The sequence below is a fragment of the Myotis nattereri genome (assembly GCF_964212035.1).
Source record: "Myotis nattereri genome assembly, chromosome: 1".
Classification (NCBI taxonomy): domain Eukaryota; kingdom Metazoa; phylum Chordata; class Mammalia; order Chiroptera; family Vespertilionidae; genus Myotis; species Myotis nattereri.
The window spans coordinates 45,063,320-45,080,133 of NC_138075.1; the positions used below are offsets into that span (position 1 = coordinate 45,063,320).

At 53.8% G+C, this 16,814-nt stretch overlaps 1 protein-coding gene across 1 annotated transcript in view; it reads right to left on the reverse strand.

Annotated features, from left to right (window-relative positions):
* The window catches only part of SMAD3 (SMAD family member 3), a gene marked incomplete at its 5' end in the record, with an annotated part of 114,668 nt that extends 112,180 nt beyond the window's left edge, over positions 1 to 2,488 (reverse strand). The window contains one exon of the mRNA XM_081113433.1: positions 2,283 to 2,488. Within this exon, the coding sequence (XP_080969559.1) occupies positions 2,283 to 2,488 (206 nt within the window). The remainder of the gene's footprint in view (positions 1 to 2,282) is intronic.
* Positions 2,489 to 16,814: the final 14,326 nt, after the last annotated feature.

Sequence of the window (16,814 nt, forward strand, 5' to 3'; positions counted from 1 at the left end):
AAAAGATGGAGGAAAAAAACCAAAACATCCACAACAAAAAACTCTGCCTTATCAGTAGGTCCTTGCCAGGCAGGTAGACGTCCCAGTCCTAAGAAAGTGGTGACAGACCAGGGAGCAACTTAACTTGAACTCTCAGAAACATCCAAAGCTTCATATACCTCAGGCCGCAGAGAACTCTGGAAGAGGAAAGAGGGGGCCAGGGCTGTGTTCCCCCAGAGGGCAAACTTCTACTGAGGCAGGGGAGCGCAAGGCCTCTCCTCCAAGCTGTCACCAGCCCAAGACTGAACACTGGCAACCCTCCCAACAAAGATCCACACTGCCCTGCCCTCCATGCCCCCCCCACCCCCCCGTTTGCAGTATTTGAGCATTCAACAAAAAAACGTATTGAGAACCTTCAAAGTAAGCAGCAGCAGGAGGCAGAAAAAAAGAGCGCAGTGGGTCAGAGTCCCAGGGCTACTCCAACCTGCCTTTCCACCTCTCCCCTCGGACATTTTCTCAACATTAACTCTGAGATAAATCTTAAGCCCAACCGCCTTATCTGGTTTCCACGAGTTACTTTCTCTTTTTAATTTCGTAAAACCATGTGAAAGTGCTCGGTGAACTGTAAGACACTTTGCACAGCTGCTCGTTTTATAACTGATATCATTTTTGTTTTCTGTTTCAAGGCAGAAAGCCCTTGTCCTCAATGCACCTGGGCAGCTACGAAGGCCGGTTTCCAACAATCCCCTCCCCTGGCGGGAGCAGTGGGACTCGCATTCATCCTCCCACCCGTCCCACCCCCACCAAAGGAAGAACGAAGAATTAAGAACCAGAGCTGGGACCAGAACCCAGGGCTCGCTGACCATCACAGCACACCACCTCCTCTGAAGTCAGTTCTGGCTCCAGATCACACACCCAGAGCGCCCTTCCCAGACAGCACACTGCCTTCCCTCCCCCTTTATTGACTGGATCCACCCAGTTAAAAAAAAATTATTATTTTTTAAGTCAGTGCTCCCACCATATGTGGCATTTATTTCCAGAGGAGGCCTGCCCTGGGCTGCCGGGACAGATGTTGCTTTGTGCCTGCCTGACACGGCTGGCAGCTCTCCTACAGCTGCTCCAAGCAGGTGGCCAAGGATGGAGTCCACTCCTAGCCCAAGGGCAAGGATGGCCATCTCTGTGGGGCTCAAGCCCTGGGGACCCTCTTCTTATTCCTCTGCAGCCTGGGACCCCAAGAACGCCTGCACACACACTCCCTGGTACACAGTCAGACTTTAGAGGGGCTGAGAGGGAGAGACAGGAGGCCAGGGTGCTCCCCCCTCCACCCCAATTTCCAGTGAGGCACAGCTCAGCTAAGAGGAGTCCTGTGGATGGGAGAGAAGTCACTGACCCCTTCTACCAGCCATCTGTGAGCTCCCCCCTGACCGCCTATTGCAACGTGCATTGTAAAGGCGTCAGGACAGATGGCAGAGCGCTTCGGGGAGGAGGGCTCTGCAGGAATGCAAGGGCCACTGCGAGGCCCTCTCTGCGTGTGTGTTATCTGCTGGCCCTGAGCACCCTCTGCTCTGCATCAGCCTGAAATCTCAGGCTGAAAGGCGAGTAAGAAACGATGGGGGGCGGGGAAGGGAGAGGTGGCGATGGGGGAACACTACTCTGGGCCATTTCTCTCCTTTGAAAGTCGGAGCTCAGCACTGCACCCCAAGTGAGCGTGTGCGGAGGGGGGGCGGGAGCTGGCATCACCGAGTCTAAAAATACTCTATAAAAATGCTAATCCCGACGGCAGAAAGAGAAGGGAGAAGGAATCTGTCAATCACCGGGCCCCAGCTGTACGGACTGCATTCCTGTTGAGGAGGAAAGACGTGGGGGGACCGTGCTGAAGAAAAGAAAGGGAGAAACACCACCGCCACCTCCACGGGCGCGGGCCGCGGGGGCGGGGGGCGGCGGCGGGGGAGGGGCTCCAGCCGCCGAGCTGAACAAAGCGGGCCTCAACTTGGGGCCCCGCAGCTCCCCGTAGTGGGGGCGGCCCATTCGAGCAGCACCCCCTTTCCGGGAGGTGAAAAGTGAACGTGAGGTCTGAAAGTGAGAGTGCCGCGTGGAAGGCCCAGGCTCGAATCTTTGCAAACCCGGAGAGGTTTTGTTTGGGGTCCCCTTTCCGCCCGCGCTCCCACCTACACACACACACACACACACACACACACACACGCACAGACACGCACACTATCCCTCCCGATCCAGCCCCACCCGGCCGCCCCACCGCGCCAGGAGGCTGGGCCGGCGCGCCCCCCGGCCGCTCGGGCCCCCACCTGGGGATGGTGATGCACTTGGTGTTGACGTTCTGCGTGGTGATGGCCTTCTCCAGCTCGTCCAGCTGCCCCGTCTTCTTGAGCTTCTTGACCAAACTCTTGACCGCCTTCTCGCACCACTTCTCCTCCTGCCCGTTCTGCTCGCCCTTCTTCCAGCCCAGCAGGCGCTTCACGATCGGGGGGGTGAAGGGCAGGATGGACGACATGGCTGGGGAGGGCGCGCGGGCACCGAGGGGCGCCCCCGGCGGGGCTGAGCGCGGCGGGACGCCGGGGGCGCAGCGGGGAGCTGGCCGGGGCCGCCCAAACTTCTTCGCCTCAACTCTCGGCGAACTTGCCGGTGCTCCGGGCCGGGCCGCGGCGCTGCAGCCTGCGGGGCTCCCACGGCGGAGCGAAGGGCGGCCCGGGAGGCGGGCGGGCGGGCGACAGCGGCGCCGGGTCCGGCAGGCCCCGAGCGCGGGGCGGAGGCGGCCGCGAGCCTCGGAGTGGCAGAAGAAAGTTTGGGTTTCCGCACGGGCTGGCTGTTTGGGTGCCGCCTCCAGGAAGGAAAGTCCAACCCCCCGCCAAACTTTGCTCGCCTCGGTCGCTTTGAGGCGCGGATTCCCCCGCCTTGGCTGCCTCGCCTCCCCGCTGCCCTGCTCTTTCACCGCTCGCTCGCTCGCTCCCCGGGCCGGTCTGGGCCGTGCGCCGCGCTCCCGCTCCCGCTCCCGCCCGTTCCCAGTCTGTGTTTCATGCAAATCCGTGTGCAGCGCCCTTTCCAAGCGCTGTCGCCGCCCCCTTGCCGCCGGGGCTCCCCGCCTCCTCCCCCGCGCCCCGCCACCTCCTCCCGCGGGCGCCCTGCCCGCCCCCAGCCTCCGGGAGGGCGCTCGGCCTCCCCCGCCCGGCGCGGAGCACGCCCACGTGGGCGACCGGGACAGCGGCGGCCCGGGCTGGAGCGCGCAGGACCCCGCGCGGCCCCGACCGGAGTCCCGCGAGCGCCGGGAGGAAGTCGTGGGAAAGGAGAGGCGAGAGGAAGCTCAGTTGGAGTTGCGGGCCGGACAGGGTTAGGTTTGCAGGGGCTGGCGGTGCGCCCCTGGGAGGACCCGGGTCCGAGAGGGAGCGCACCGAAGGCTGAGGCCCAGGAAGTGGGGACGCGCACTTGGACGCGCGCGCGCGCTGATCCCGGTCCGGGGCCTCGGCGGGCGCCGGCGGCCGGGAGCTGTTTTTCTTCTCTCTCCTCGCTGAGATCACACCGGCTGAAAGCCCCGAGACTGTATGCGAAGGCGGGGGCTGGGAGGGGGAGAAGTGGGCTCTCAAAAGTGGGCATCTGGGAACCTCCGTGACTCCCTGGGTAGTCAGTAGCTGCCGCAGGGGTCCTTTGGGCCTTGTGAACGAGTGTCCGGTAGAAAACCGGCTTCAAAGACATCTGTTGAGTCCTTGAAGGAATGAATGGGGGCGCTTTAGAATTTATCTTTGGGAGGAAATTGCATTACAGGGTGTTTGGAATCTGACGATACAGAAAGATCCGCAATTCGACGCCCAATAAATAGGAGAGCTTTGTTTCCAAAGCTGTGACCTCGCAAACAGTGGGGCAAAGGGAAGCACCAGGGTAACTTATGTATTGAAACGTTAGCCTTGGGAAGCCAGGAAACATTGGGGTTTGGGGGACTCTGGGGCTTTTCTCTCCACAAGCAGAATTCAGGGTCATCTACCCACAAAGCCTTCAACTGCTTTCGGGAGTTAGTTACCCCCGCCCCCAGGGCCTTTCTCCTGCTGCCCCGCCCCTACCAGGCCTGTTGCCTGGTGTCTAAGGCCTTTGTTTGTTTTTAACAGCGGGAAACCCCCATTGTGAGAAAGAAGTTATCTGCAAACCTTCAGGCAAGGGAGTTACAAAGCCCTGTGAGGTTGGGCTGAATCCACAAAGTCAGCCTAGAAACTGCAGGGGTCCCTGCCTTGTCAGAGTGAATGGCCTCCCGCAGGCCAGTCCGCTGCCGCTGCAGCAGAGCCCTGGCTCCCCCCTCCCGTCCTTCTAAGTCCCTGCCTGCATGGACCTTAAAGGCGAAGCCCTGAATCCCAACTGGGGCTTACAGACCTGGTTCCCATTCCTGGCTGGTCCTGTGGCTAATCTGCAGCCAATGTAGCCTTGGGTTTCACTCCCTTCTTCCCAGCCCTCAACACAAAAGCAAAGGAAGGAACACAGTCAACAGATGGATGGCTTTCTTCACTCCAGGCAGCCCAAGTGCTGCCCCCTGATGTGATCTTCACAATGGCCCTGGAGGTAGATGTGCTGTGCCTCCCAGTAACAGATTAGGATACTCACTCAGGGTCCCAAGCAGCAGAGCTGGGATCAGGACCCAGCGCTTTGTGAGGCCTCAGTCCCCATGCTTGCCACTGCACCCAGCTGGTAGTTGTGGAAGGTAAAGATGACATCATTGATAGATCTCTTTGCAAAACAAAAGTTCCTTACACAGGCGTGCTATTGTGACACTCCAAGAAATGTTTGCTCACCTGTGAAATGGTTGTGGGAATCTAATGTGAAAAGGTTTGCCAACAGTCAAATGTGAAGCAAGAGAACCATGCCTTGGGGCCCAGGGGAAGGCCGTGAAGAGTGGTTCAGATGAGGGAGCGCAGTTCAGTTAGACACACACTGGTTTCTGGGACCACTGACATGAAAAATGAAGGTCCCTAAACTCCAGGAGCTCACAGCCAAGAGAAGTTCAAAGGGATGGGAGGTGTGTGCCTGGGAGAAAGGGGCCCTTGCAGTCATCATCTCCCAGGAACACATTAATTTTCACCTGAATCGAATCAGGCAGTTCCAGCTGTTGAGAGGTGGTCTGAGTGAACGGACCTCAAGCTCCATCAATGACTGACGTGACTTTCAATCCTGGCTCTCTCCCTCCCTTCACCCTACTAAGCGTCTGTTCTCTCAGCCGTAAGAACAGGGTGAAAGGTTCTTATTGTACAGAGTGGTGAGTCTAGAAAGAGCATTAAAATTGTTCTCCAGTGCAAGCCCCTCATTTCGCAGGCGGAAGCTATGTCCGGTCTAGGGATGCGATTTGCACGGTGGAGGGAAGGAGCCTAAGAGAGATCTGGGGATTAAATGTCGTGGAAGGGCCTGGCATATACCTAACCCTCTGCAGTCATACCATCGGAAGGGCCTCGCCTTTTGCCCTCTCCTTTTCCTGAGAGGAGGAAGTAACTAGTCAGCAGCCAGTTATGTGACTAGCCATGCTTTCCTGAACTTCCTTCCAATGCTGGCATCCGTGTGAAAGGGACAGCTGTGCCTGCAGAAAAACAGTGCTGGGCCCACGTGTGAGTCCAATGCGTGCATTTCTGGGCTAGTTCTTTCTCCTTTGGCCTCAGTTTCTCCACGGGAAGACTTGAGGGAATAAGCCCAGTCTCCCAAAGCAGTGAGGGGGGCGAGGAGTGGATCCCTCCGGGTGCCAGGAGGACCCTGCATGCTCCCTTGACATGGCGATGAGCGGGCAGGCTGTTCCAGAGGGGTAGGAACTCTGTTCTGGTGCTTGGTCTCCTGGGGCCCCGGCAGGCCAGCTTTTGCAGGGGTTGTCCTTGGAAGGAAAACGTTAGCCCTGTTAATTTTTCATCCTGGTAAGTGCAAAGTTCAAGAGAGGTGGGCTGGGACCAGAGGCAGCGACTCCGTTTCCCTGGGGTTAGTCCTACCAGGAAGGAACTATGCAAGTGGACTTGCCAAAGGGTTTGCATGTGTTTGGAGTGACTCCCAGGTGGAACACTGGAAGAAAGGAAACACCTGATTTCAATTCCAGTTATTTTTCCTTTAGCTAAAGGTGTTTCATCAACAGGTGGTAAATCTAGAAAGGGCATTAAAATTCTTCTGTCTTCATATGACACAGACATAAAGTGACATCTGGTAAAGGGAGGTGACTTGCAGTATGGAGATGCGATTTACCCTCTGGAAGTAAGGAGCCTAAGAGAGATCTGGGGATTAAACAACAAAATAACAGAAAATAGCTCCGGTGTGCTCAGTGGTTAGAGCGTCAGCCTGCACACAGTAGGGTTTCAGGTTTGCTTCCTGGTCAAGGAAATGTGCCTGAGTTGCAGGTTTGACCCCTGGCCCTGAATGGGGTTGTGTGCAGGAGGCAACCTGTCTCTCCCCCTTCCTTTCTCCCTCCCTCCCACTCACTCTAAAAAAAAAAAAAAATCGATGGAAAAAATATCCTTGGGTGAGGATTAATGAAAGAAAGAAAGAAAGAAAAAAGGAAAGAAAGAAAGAAAGAAAAAGTGTTGGTGAGTATGTGGAGAAATTAGAACCCTTGTGCATTGTTTGCTGGTGGGACTGTAAAATGATGCAGCCACTGTGGAAAATGATATGGTGGTTCATCAGAAAATTAAACATTGAATTACCAGCAATTCTGCTTCTGGATCTATACCCGAGAGAAGCAAAAGCAAGGGCTCAAACACAGGTCTGCACATCTATGTTCATCGCAGCATTATTCATGATAGCCAAAAGGTGGAAGCAACCCACGTGTCTACTGATGGATGAATGGATCAACAAAATGCGGTACATACAGCCAATGGGATTTTATTCAGCCTGAGAAAGAAGGAAGTCCTGTCACATGCTACACCATGGGTGGATCTTGGAGACATTGTGCTAAGTGAAATATGCCAGTTACAAAACAACAACAACAAAACAAATACTGTGTGTGCCGTTCATAGGAGGCACCTAGAATCCTCAAATTCATAGAGACAGAAAGTGGAATGGTGGCTGCCAGGGGCTGGGGAGGGAGGAATGGGGAGTTGGTGTTTAGTGGGTACGGAGTTTCTGATGGGGAGATGAATACGTTCTGGAGATGGATGGTGGTGATAATTGTACAACAACATGAATCTGCTTGATGCCACAAAAGTGTACATTTAAAAATGGTTAAAATGGTAAGCTTTATGTTATATTTTACCACAATAAAAATACATAGAAACACCATATTGAACGCAATAGAGTAGGTGCTTGAGGATGGGTGAATGGGAATGGGGATGAGGGGAAGGGGGAAATGGTGAATTCCTGGCTTTGTGATGAAGTCTGCACCCTGAGGGGTATGATTAACTTCGCCCTCCGCTCCAGAGCTGCAATAGTCCAAAGTGTTCAACACACGGTGGTCAATGCACTCATTGTTCTCTAGTTTGCTCAAAAGACAGAGCCCTTGGTTTCCAGCACCTTCCAACCCAGGCACCATGCTATCCCACATGTGGAGAACCCAGTCAGATTTATTGGCAATGCCTGCCTCAGGGCAACCCCTAGGAGCACGTGCCCCACCTCACTAGCTCACGGAACTGAGGGCCTGAGGACTCATGCCATGTGTGGGTCTGCTCGGCGCAGGCTCTGGGCCAGGGATCAGGGTCAGGTCGTGTTTGAAGTTCTCAGTCACCCCACGATGGTTGCTGCTTCACAACAACAACATACTACACCATGGATGAATCCTGAAGACACTGTGCTCAGTGAAATAAGCCAGTTACAAAACAACGACGACAAAACAGATACTGTATATCCCATTTATAGGCGGTACCTAGAATAGGGACCAGAGAGGCAGGGAGTTCGGTGGCTGCTGTCCAAACTGGATTTTTGCCAGCCCAGCCTGGGCCTTTCTGTCTCCAGAGGCCCCAGCAGGGTTCCCGTTGTCAATGATAGTCCCTGGGAGCAGTGGGCTGTGACAGAGGAGCTGGTATGGGCGCTGTCCAAGGAAGGTACTGAGAAGGAACGGGTCTGACTTGGGGAGATTTGGGCCCGGGAACTGACTTGGGGTGAGGGATTCCACGGCTCTGTGCAGACCAAGGCCCAGGTCCAGGGGGAAGGCAGGCTGGGCCTGTGGGCAGGCAGCTGGAGCCCAGAGTGGGGATCTCGGAGCTATTTTGGGTGCTCCTGCAGGAGCTCCTTCCCAGAGTTCAGAAATTGCAGGTCTGGGAATTGGGGGTCAGGTTAGTGCCTGGTTATGGCTGTGTGTGTGTGTGTGTGTGTGTGTGTGTTTGGTTTTACCATCTGTGTATGTCCTGGTGTGTTGGCCACCCTCTCCGTATGCAGAGGTGTTGTTGAAATGCAGGTGTGCTGAGTTAGAGGTCTCCATCTGCCTGCACCTCTGAGATCTGTCTTGTTCAGGACACACTAGTCCAGCCCTGTTTGTTTATGCAAAATGGGTCCATGTTATGTGAGTTTGCTCCCCAGGTTCCAGGCTTTTGTCTTTGTATCTTATATGTATACTAAAGGCCCAGTGCACGAATTCATGCACCAGTGGGTCCCTCGGCCTGGCCTATGGGATCAGGCCGAAACCGGCTCTCCAACATCCCCTGAGGGGTCCTGGATTATGAGAGGGTGCAGGCCAGGCTGAGGGACCCCACCAGTGCACGATCGGGGCCAGGGAGGAACATGGGAGGTTGGCCAGCCAGGGAGGGACTGCAGGACGGTTCCAGGGTGTGTCCAGCCCATCTCACTCAATCCTGATCAGCTGGACCCCAGCAGCAAGCTAACCTACCAGTTGGAGCATCTGCCCCCTGGTGGTCAGTGTACATCATAGCGAGTGGTTGAGCGGCCTTAGCATATCATTAGCATGTTACGCTTTGATTGGATGAACAGCCGACCAGACGACTGGACATGTAGCATATTAGGCTTTTATATATAGGATATTTGCATAAAGGGCATTGTTTTCCCTTTCCTATTGTCTGGGACAGTGGTTGGCAAACTGTGGCTCATGAGCCACATGCGGCTCTTTGGCCCCTTGAGTGTGGCTCTTCCACAAAATACCACGTGTGGGCATGCACGTACAGTGCGATTGAAACTTCGTGGCCCATGCGCAGAGGTTGGTGTTTTGTGGAAGAGCCACACTGAAGGGGCCAAAGAGCCGCATGTGGCTCGCTAGCCGCAGTTTGCCAACCACTGACCTAAACGATCATACTGGAGTTGGAAAACTGTTGGTCTGCTATAATTGCACTTGTGTTTAAAAGCAGACGTGCGTATGGACAGCCACACAAGAGTGGTGTGCCAAAATGAAAATCTAGTTCTATGGCAGAGAGATTAGCTGCCTTTACATCGTTTTTAATATATTGGCAGGCTTAATTTTACATTTAAAATGAATACAGTATACTATATCAAAGTGACATCTCGATTTAAAAAATATTTTAAAGAGAAAAAGAAAACCATGTGAGGTGAAAGCAGAGTGGGGCCTCTCTAGGGTGAGGAGTGTGGATTCTGGGGTGGAGGCCCCAGGCAGTGGCTCTGAGAGAGCTCTGAGGCCCTGTCAGTGCGGCTGCGCAGTCAGGCACCGGACGTGTGAAAGGAGGAGCAGGAGCCTCCCCTCTCTCAGACTGACACACACACGTCTGGAACACGCTGCACATTATATACAATCCAGCCTCTGGGAACAGCCTGCTGTTGACTCTGACATCGAAGGGATGAAATAAAAGTTAGAGAAATGAGGGAAAGCTGTCCCTCTCGCAGGCATTTTGACCTAACCAGCTTAAAGAGAGATGGGTTTGGTGGTGGTGGTTTTTGTTACAAAAGTAACATGTCTTCATTGTAGAAACATTAAACATTTTTAATAATCTATAATAATAAAAGGGTAATATGCTAATTAGACCAGACAGCCGGGCGACCTTCCGGACGACCTTCCGGACGAAGCCGGGGCTGTGAGGGCCGAGCCCCTTGCACAAATTTCGTGCATTGGGCCTTTAGTAACATCAAGAAAAAAGGCTATCTGCAATGAAAATGGTATGGACGACCTTTGAAAACACAATACTAAGCGAAAGAGCAAGTCACGAAAGACCCCATGTTGCATGACCCCATTTCTAGGAAATGCCAACAATAAGCTAATCACAGAGACCGAAAGTAGATTTCTGGTTTCCAGGGGCTGGGGGAGAGGCAGGGGAAAGGGTTTGGTTTCTGGGGTAATGAAAATGCTCTAAAATGGACTGTGGTGATGTTTGCACAACTCCAACTACACGGAACACCACTGAATTTTTCATTTTTAAATGGGTGCATTGTATGATATGCGAATTTTATCTCAATAAAGGTGTTTTTTAAAATAATAATGACTCGCACATGTTAAAGTCTTAGGAGTGCTAGGCCCTGCTCTCAGCACTTTACATGGAATAGGTTACCTCAATTTTGACAACTGCCCTTGGTGGGTGTCATCATCCCTCCCCCGGAAGAGGACTCTGAGACTTGGGAAGGGGACTCTAGGCGTGGCCTTGCTCGGGCGGCCTTGCTGGACAGCCCTTGCTCTGAACCACGATGAAGACAAACAACAACCAGTAACTAGAAATAATCAGACGCAGCCAACGGCTTTTTCATTAAATATATTGTGAACATCTTTCTGTGTCGATAAATATGCATTTACTACCTTATTTTGAAAAACTGCGGAGCATTCTGTCACACGGATCTATTAGAATTTACTCAACCAGTTGCCCATGATTGGACATGTCGGTTGCTCCCACTCTTATTTGGTATCATAAGTGCTGTGTTTTTTTAAAAATTGTATCTTTATTGGTTTCAGAGAGGAAGGGAGAGAGAAACATCAATGATGAGAGAGAATTATTGATTGGCCGCCTCCTGCACACCCCACACAGGGGATTGAGCCCACAACCCGAGCATGTGCCCTGACCAGGAATTGAACCCTGACCGCCTGCTTCATAGATCAACACTCTACCACAGAGCCATGCCAGCCGGGCCATAAATGCTGTTTTTAAACATTTTTTTGTACATAAGCATTTGTGTACATTACTGGTTTTCTTCTTAGAATAAGCCCCTAGAAGAATTGCTATTTTTGCTGCCATTACCAAATAGTCCCTTGAAAAGCTATTGTAGCAGCTTACCCTCCCCACACCAGCTGCATAAAGTGAGCCGGCACCTGGGACAGCATCTTTCCTTATTGTCTCACTTAGTCATCCATAGCTCCCTTCAAGGGGGCCGGAGTGCTTCAAGCCAAGGGTTTCTGCGGGAAGACCTCTGGGCCTGGAGCAGAGCTAGCTGCCTGCCCTAAGGTGAGGAATCACAGGGCGTTACTGTCGCGGGTACTAGAGGTAACTCATACATTTCAGATCTCTCCTCCCCCCCCCCCCCCCAGATGTTATGGTTCCCCAGAGCCAGGTACTTGCCTCTTTTCGCTCACATCCTCTCCCTGGGCGATCTTACTCACCCTTGAGCCTCAACTAATTTTTATAAAGTGTCTCCCACATCCAAGTGTCCAGCCAAACTCCTCTCCAGAGCTCCATTCTATCCCCAACACACGTGCCCAAGTCCATTGGAGGTGCTTAATAAATATGTCCCAGTGAATGACTTGATCATCAGGAAACAGACCCAGACAGACCAAGTGCTGTGCCCGAGGTCTCATAACTAAAACGTGGCATCCTCTCTTGCGTGACGGCTCTCGACCCAGTGCTCGCTCAACTGTAGTGTCTGCACCGAAGGATTTACGTGAGGATTGGTCTGAGGGCCAGCTGCTAAAATCCACGCAACCTGGACCCCAATCCTGCTGTTTCTCATGTGGATTCCACATCGGCTGCGCTGTCTTTACTGTCGTCAAATACTTGCTAGGAGAAGACAGGGACCAAAAGACCCTCAGGGGCCTGGTGCTGGGTGGCCCACAGGTCTCCATCCAGGCTGGCTTCCCTCACAGATGAAGAGGGTGACTGTGACTTCCCTGCAAAGCACCCGAGGTGCTGGACGCCTGGTTAAGTGGCAGGAGAACCGAGTGCCAGGGGTCTGGAGGGTCTGGGTTCCATCGATGGACCTGCTCCCGTCTTGGGTGTAACTTACACTTCCAGTCTCGGCTTCTTCATCTGTAAAACTAAGGGCTTAGACTGGTTTGGGGACTGTAAGTACATGACTCAAGCATCCACCTGTGTATTGCCGGGGCAGACACGTCAGGGGGTGACTGAGTCCTTGCCTGCCTTGAGATTCTCCAAACTCTGCCATGGAGCTGTCACGCTTCCGGCGGACGCCTGTTCGCCTTTGTGCCTCTTCTAGCTCTGACCTCCGAATTCCATCCTGGAGGCGCATTCCTCCGTCTTCGGGAATCCCCTCACTCGTTGCCAATGACTGTGGGAGAGTAACACCTCGAGTTCTTGTCAGCTTTAATCAACAGCTCAACTCAGGGCCTGATCCTGCCAAGGCCACCCAGGAGGCGGGGAGAGCAGCTCGGAGAGGAGGTGGCAGGAGGAAGGGAAGTCCAAGTGCCCACTGGAGCATCAGGACACACGATCTCTCTTTCATTTGTAAGCCCGGTGGGCCCATTGCCGAGCATCCATTGTGGGCGCACTTGTGTGGAGCCCTTCGTAGAAGAGAGGCCACAAGAGAAGGGCCTGGCCTCCCGCCCTTGGGGAGCACGCAGTTTAAGCCGGGAGTCAGAAATGACAGTTCTGTCCCCACCGACTTGAATAAAACAGAGCAGGAGCCTACCTGTCTAATTAGTGGATGTGTCACCAGGGCCCAGCACAGCATCTGGTACAGAGCCGTCAATACATATTTGAATGAATGAATGAATGAATGAATGAATGAATGAAAAATTAACATATATGCACCAAGAAATGAACACTCTAGCTATCCTTGAAGCTTAGCTGGGTAGCATGGACTCAGACTTTCATCGTTTTTCCCCTCCTCCCCTCAGATTTTTCCAAGTGAGGCCATGTTACCTTAACCTAATGTCTAAAACACACACAATTATGCACTCCCCCTCAAATTCAAGCCCCACTTTCAGTGGTTTTGTGGTGTGTGACACCTTCATTAAATGCATTTTTGCCATCATTGGTATTTTTTTAAGCACACCCAGGCTGGTTTTAGCAGGACGTGGTACCCATGCAATGCATCTGCTTGGGGCTGCCTTAGGAAACTAAAATCCCTTTGTAGAATTGTATCTTCTGTGAAGTTGGGGGTCCCAGGCCCAGCATTCCATTTGGGTCAGGGTGAGCAACTGATCTTTCTGTGGGAAACTTGTCCACAAGGGTCAGTCAGCACCAGGGGTCAGTCTGCACCTGGCCAGATGTGGAAACTCCAAACATGAATATTAATTATGAGAGAAAAACATGTTATCATTTTGCTGTTCCTTCAAAATGGAATTAATGAAAGTTGCTGAGGTTACACACGTCCTTCCCCCTCCCCCATGTGTGGGGATGTGTGTGCATACATGTGCATGTGTGCATGCTGGGCTGGCGACACCCCAACACAGAGATGTTTGGACTTAGTCCTCCCCTGGGAAGTGGGCACACCTCATACAACTCAGAAGACGTGGGCACTGCACTCTCTGTGTGCAAGGCCCCCTTGGCAGGCTGGGTGACTCAGGAGGCAGAGCAAGTAGGCACTTAGGAAGACAGCAAATCCCTCCCCCCACCCCTCCCCCCACCTCCACCCCACTCCCTGCCCACGGAGAAAAGTTCAGCTTCCTCCCATTCATCCAGGATTTTGCAATCTGAATCTCTAGAAGGAAGCTATTTTGAGTTTAGCACGCATGAATGGGTGGTACTTTTTCAGGTTTAGGACTGTTTTTGTTTGAATTTCCTCTGAGGGGCCAGATCCCTCCCGGCATCTTGGGATCTCCCTCCAGCTCGGTCCCATTGCAGCCCCGGTGGGAGCGAGGCGACGAATCAGACGGTCTCCAGGGCATGGCCCACACAGAGAAATGACCGCCGCTGTCCAAGCTCCAGCCCATCGGTCTGACGCTGGCCACGAGGAGCAAGGGATCCCTGTGGCCACACAGCCCCGCACCACAGTGCTGGAGCCCTGGACGGAAGCCACAGGTCGCGCTGGGTTCTGGGGACGAACACAGTCGCCTCCGGGGACTCCAGGTGGCATCCGAGGAACATTCTGTGTAACCAGAATCTGCTGACCTGGGAGTCAAGGATTACTACGGTTCTTCCCTCAGCTCGGCCAGGACTCCCGCTGAGACCTGATGCCTGAGAGTCCTTTGCCATCGCAGCCCCCATGTTCGGTGGTGATTTATGATCCACTCCTGTTGCTACCTCAAGGGCAACACAGAGCTTCCTTGAGAGCCAGGCCCTCTCCTGTTAAATGATGTAATAAACGCAGCCCAGACAGATGCGAAAGCTTTTGAAAAGCATGGCAGTGGGCAAGATCAACTGCTTTTAGCATCATCTGCCTTCCCCACCACCCGCCTAACTCCCTGCCCCCTCACAGGAATAATAGCGACGGTGCCCGGTGCCCCGTGCCAGGCACTGGGCTCAGTGATGGGCATCCTCATTTACATAACAGCTCCCGGGAGCCCTCCCCTGGTCCAGGGCTGAAGGAATTGAGTTCCGTGTCGGGAACGGGCACCAGGCGCCCCGGTACAAAAGGCCTGAGGATAGAGCAGAGCGCCCCTCCTCTGGGGTGTCTGCCTCTTTCCTCCAGGGAGCCCGCGGGAAGAGACAGAGGCCAGGAGAGAGCCCTGCCCTGGAGCTCCCCCTCTCCCCAGCGGGGTGGGCTCTGCCTGTCCCCCAGCGGGACTCCTGGGCCAGGGGCAGCTGTGTTCCCAGGCTCCAGATGGAGGGTGGGGGCCTAGGAAAGCAGGTTTCAGATTTTGCTGATGTGGGTCTCAAACCGCACTTTCCCATTCGTGGTACCAGGTTAAGACAGTTCCAGTGTGAACGAATTTCCCATCTCTGGGCTATGCTATGGCAAATAACTTACTCATGAGTAATGCGGCCATGTTTGTGCAGAGTTTATTTAGATAAGGAAAACAACCCCGGGCCTCATGGGAGGGGCTGCTCAGCAGGGCAGGGCCAACCCCATTTCCTGGGCCTGCCTGGGAGGGCCAGGCCCTTGGGCTGCTGAAAAGCCCACCTGCCCCCAGACCTCCCTGGGCCCTGCTGCTGGGAGTAAAGGGGAGGGAAGGGGCAGAGGAGTGGGGGGGGGGCGGGGGGGAGGGGGCGGGGAGGGGAAGCTGGGAGTTGGATACCGAGAATGGCTCTGTCCCCCGGAGCACTGTGGCCTTGAGTGAGACACCTCCACCCTCTGAGCACCAGTTTCCTCTCTTTGCAAAGTGGTGGGTTTAGGGATAAAATAATAGCATCCACCGCACAGAGGGCGTGGAGAGTGAAGGAGACCATGCGAGGGAGAGCACGTGTAGGCTGCGGAGGGCAGTGCACGGGTTAGTTATTCATTAACGTCTGGATGAAGGCCGTGTTTTCAGGCCCCGCGCACCATGGAATGGGCACGCTGCCAGAGCTCGAGGCCCGGGTCCAGGTCCTACCAGTCACGTGACCTGCAGTCTCTTCACCTCCCTGTGCCTTGGTGCTCTCCCCTGCGGGGTGGGAGCAGTCAGTCCCCCACAGTCCTCCTCTGGCTGGCCTGGCTTGAAGGAAAGCAAGCTATGAGCGTGGTTTGCAAATTGCAATGCGTACAAATGTGAGATGACTACGGTGCCAAGTTATTTAAAATGTTTCTCATCAACCAACCCATCAACACATGCTTAGGGAGCCAGACACAGAGGAGCAGAAGTCAAGAGCCGAGCTGGAGAGAAAGGAGGGCTGCAGGGGAAGAGTTAACAAACAGTGCACAGCAGCTGGCTCGGGCTGAAGGGGAGTCACTCAGCACTCCCATCAGACACAGTCCTGTTTTACCTACAACACTTCGTGAACATGCCTTACCTCAATGCCTCGTCTTCAAGCATTTTATTTTTAAAGCAGAGTCTATTTTTTAAACAAAGAGTTAAACAGAATGCCAGGTCAACAGCATGAAAGCAAATCTGCTCTGGCGACAATGGGTGAGGGCCCAGCCCAGCCAGTGTGGCTCAGTGGTTGAGCATTGACCCAGACGTTAATGAGAGGTCACAGGTGGATTCAGTCAGGGCACAGGCTCGGGTTGCAGGCTGGATCCCCAGTAAGGAGGGTGCAGTAGACAGCCGATCAATGATGTTTCTCCCTCATCAATGTTTCTGTCTCTCTATCCCTTCCTCTCTCTCTAAAAATCAATAAAACATATCCTATATAATAAAAGGCTAATATGCAAATTGACTGAATGGCAGAACGACCGGTCACTATGATGTGCACTGACCACCAGGGAGCAGATGCTCAACACAGGAGCTGCCCCCTGGTGGTCAGTGAGCTCCCACAGGGGCAGTGTCACTCAGCCAGAAACCGGGCTCATGGCTAGTGAGCACAGCGATAAGGATGTCCAACTGACGGCTTAGGCCCTCTCCCATGGGGAGTGGGCCTAAGCTGGCAGTCGGACATCCCTCAAGGGCTCCTGGACTGCAAGAGAGTGCAGGCCGGGCTGAGGGACCCTCCCCCCACACACACACATTTGAGTACATGGATTTCGTGCACTGGACCTCTAGTTTTAAAATAAAATGAAATGAAATGGGTGAGGGCCCAGAGCCAGGACTACCCAAGACCCCTACCCCATCCACCCACCCAACTCCCTCCCCAGTCCTGCTCCTCAGCAGCCCGGAGGCACCTCCTTGAAGCGCTGAGTCTCTCCAGCTCCAAAACCGCAGGCAGGTGGATGCACACAGACAGTCTCATACCGGGAGGCCCTTGTGCATATGTTCACTGAAGCAGCTTGTGATGACGAACACTGTAAACAGCCTAAATGTCCATCAAAAG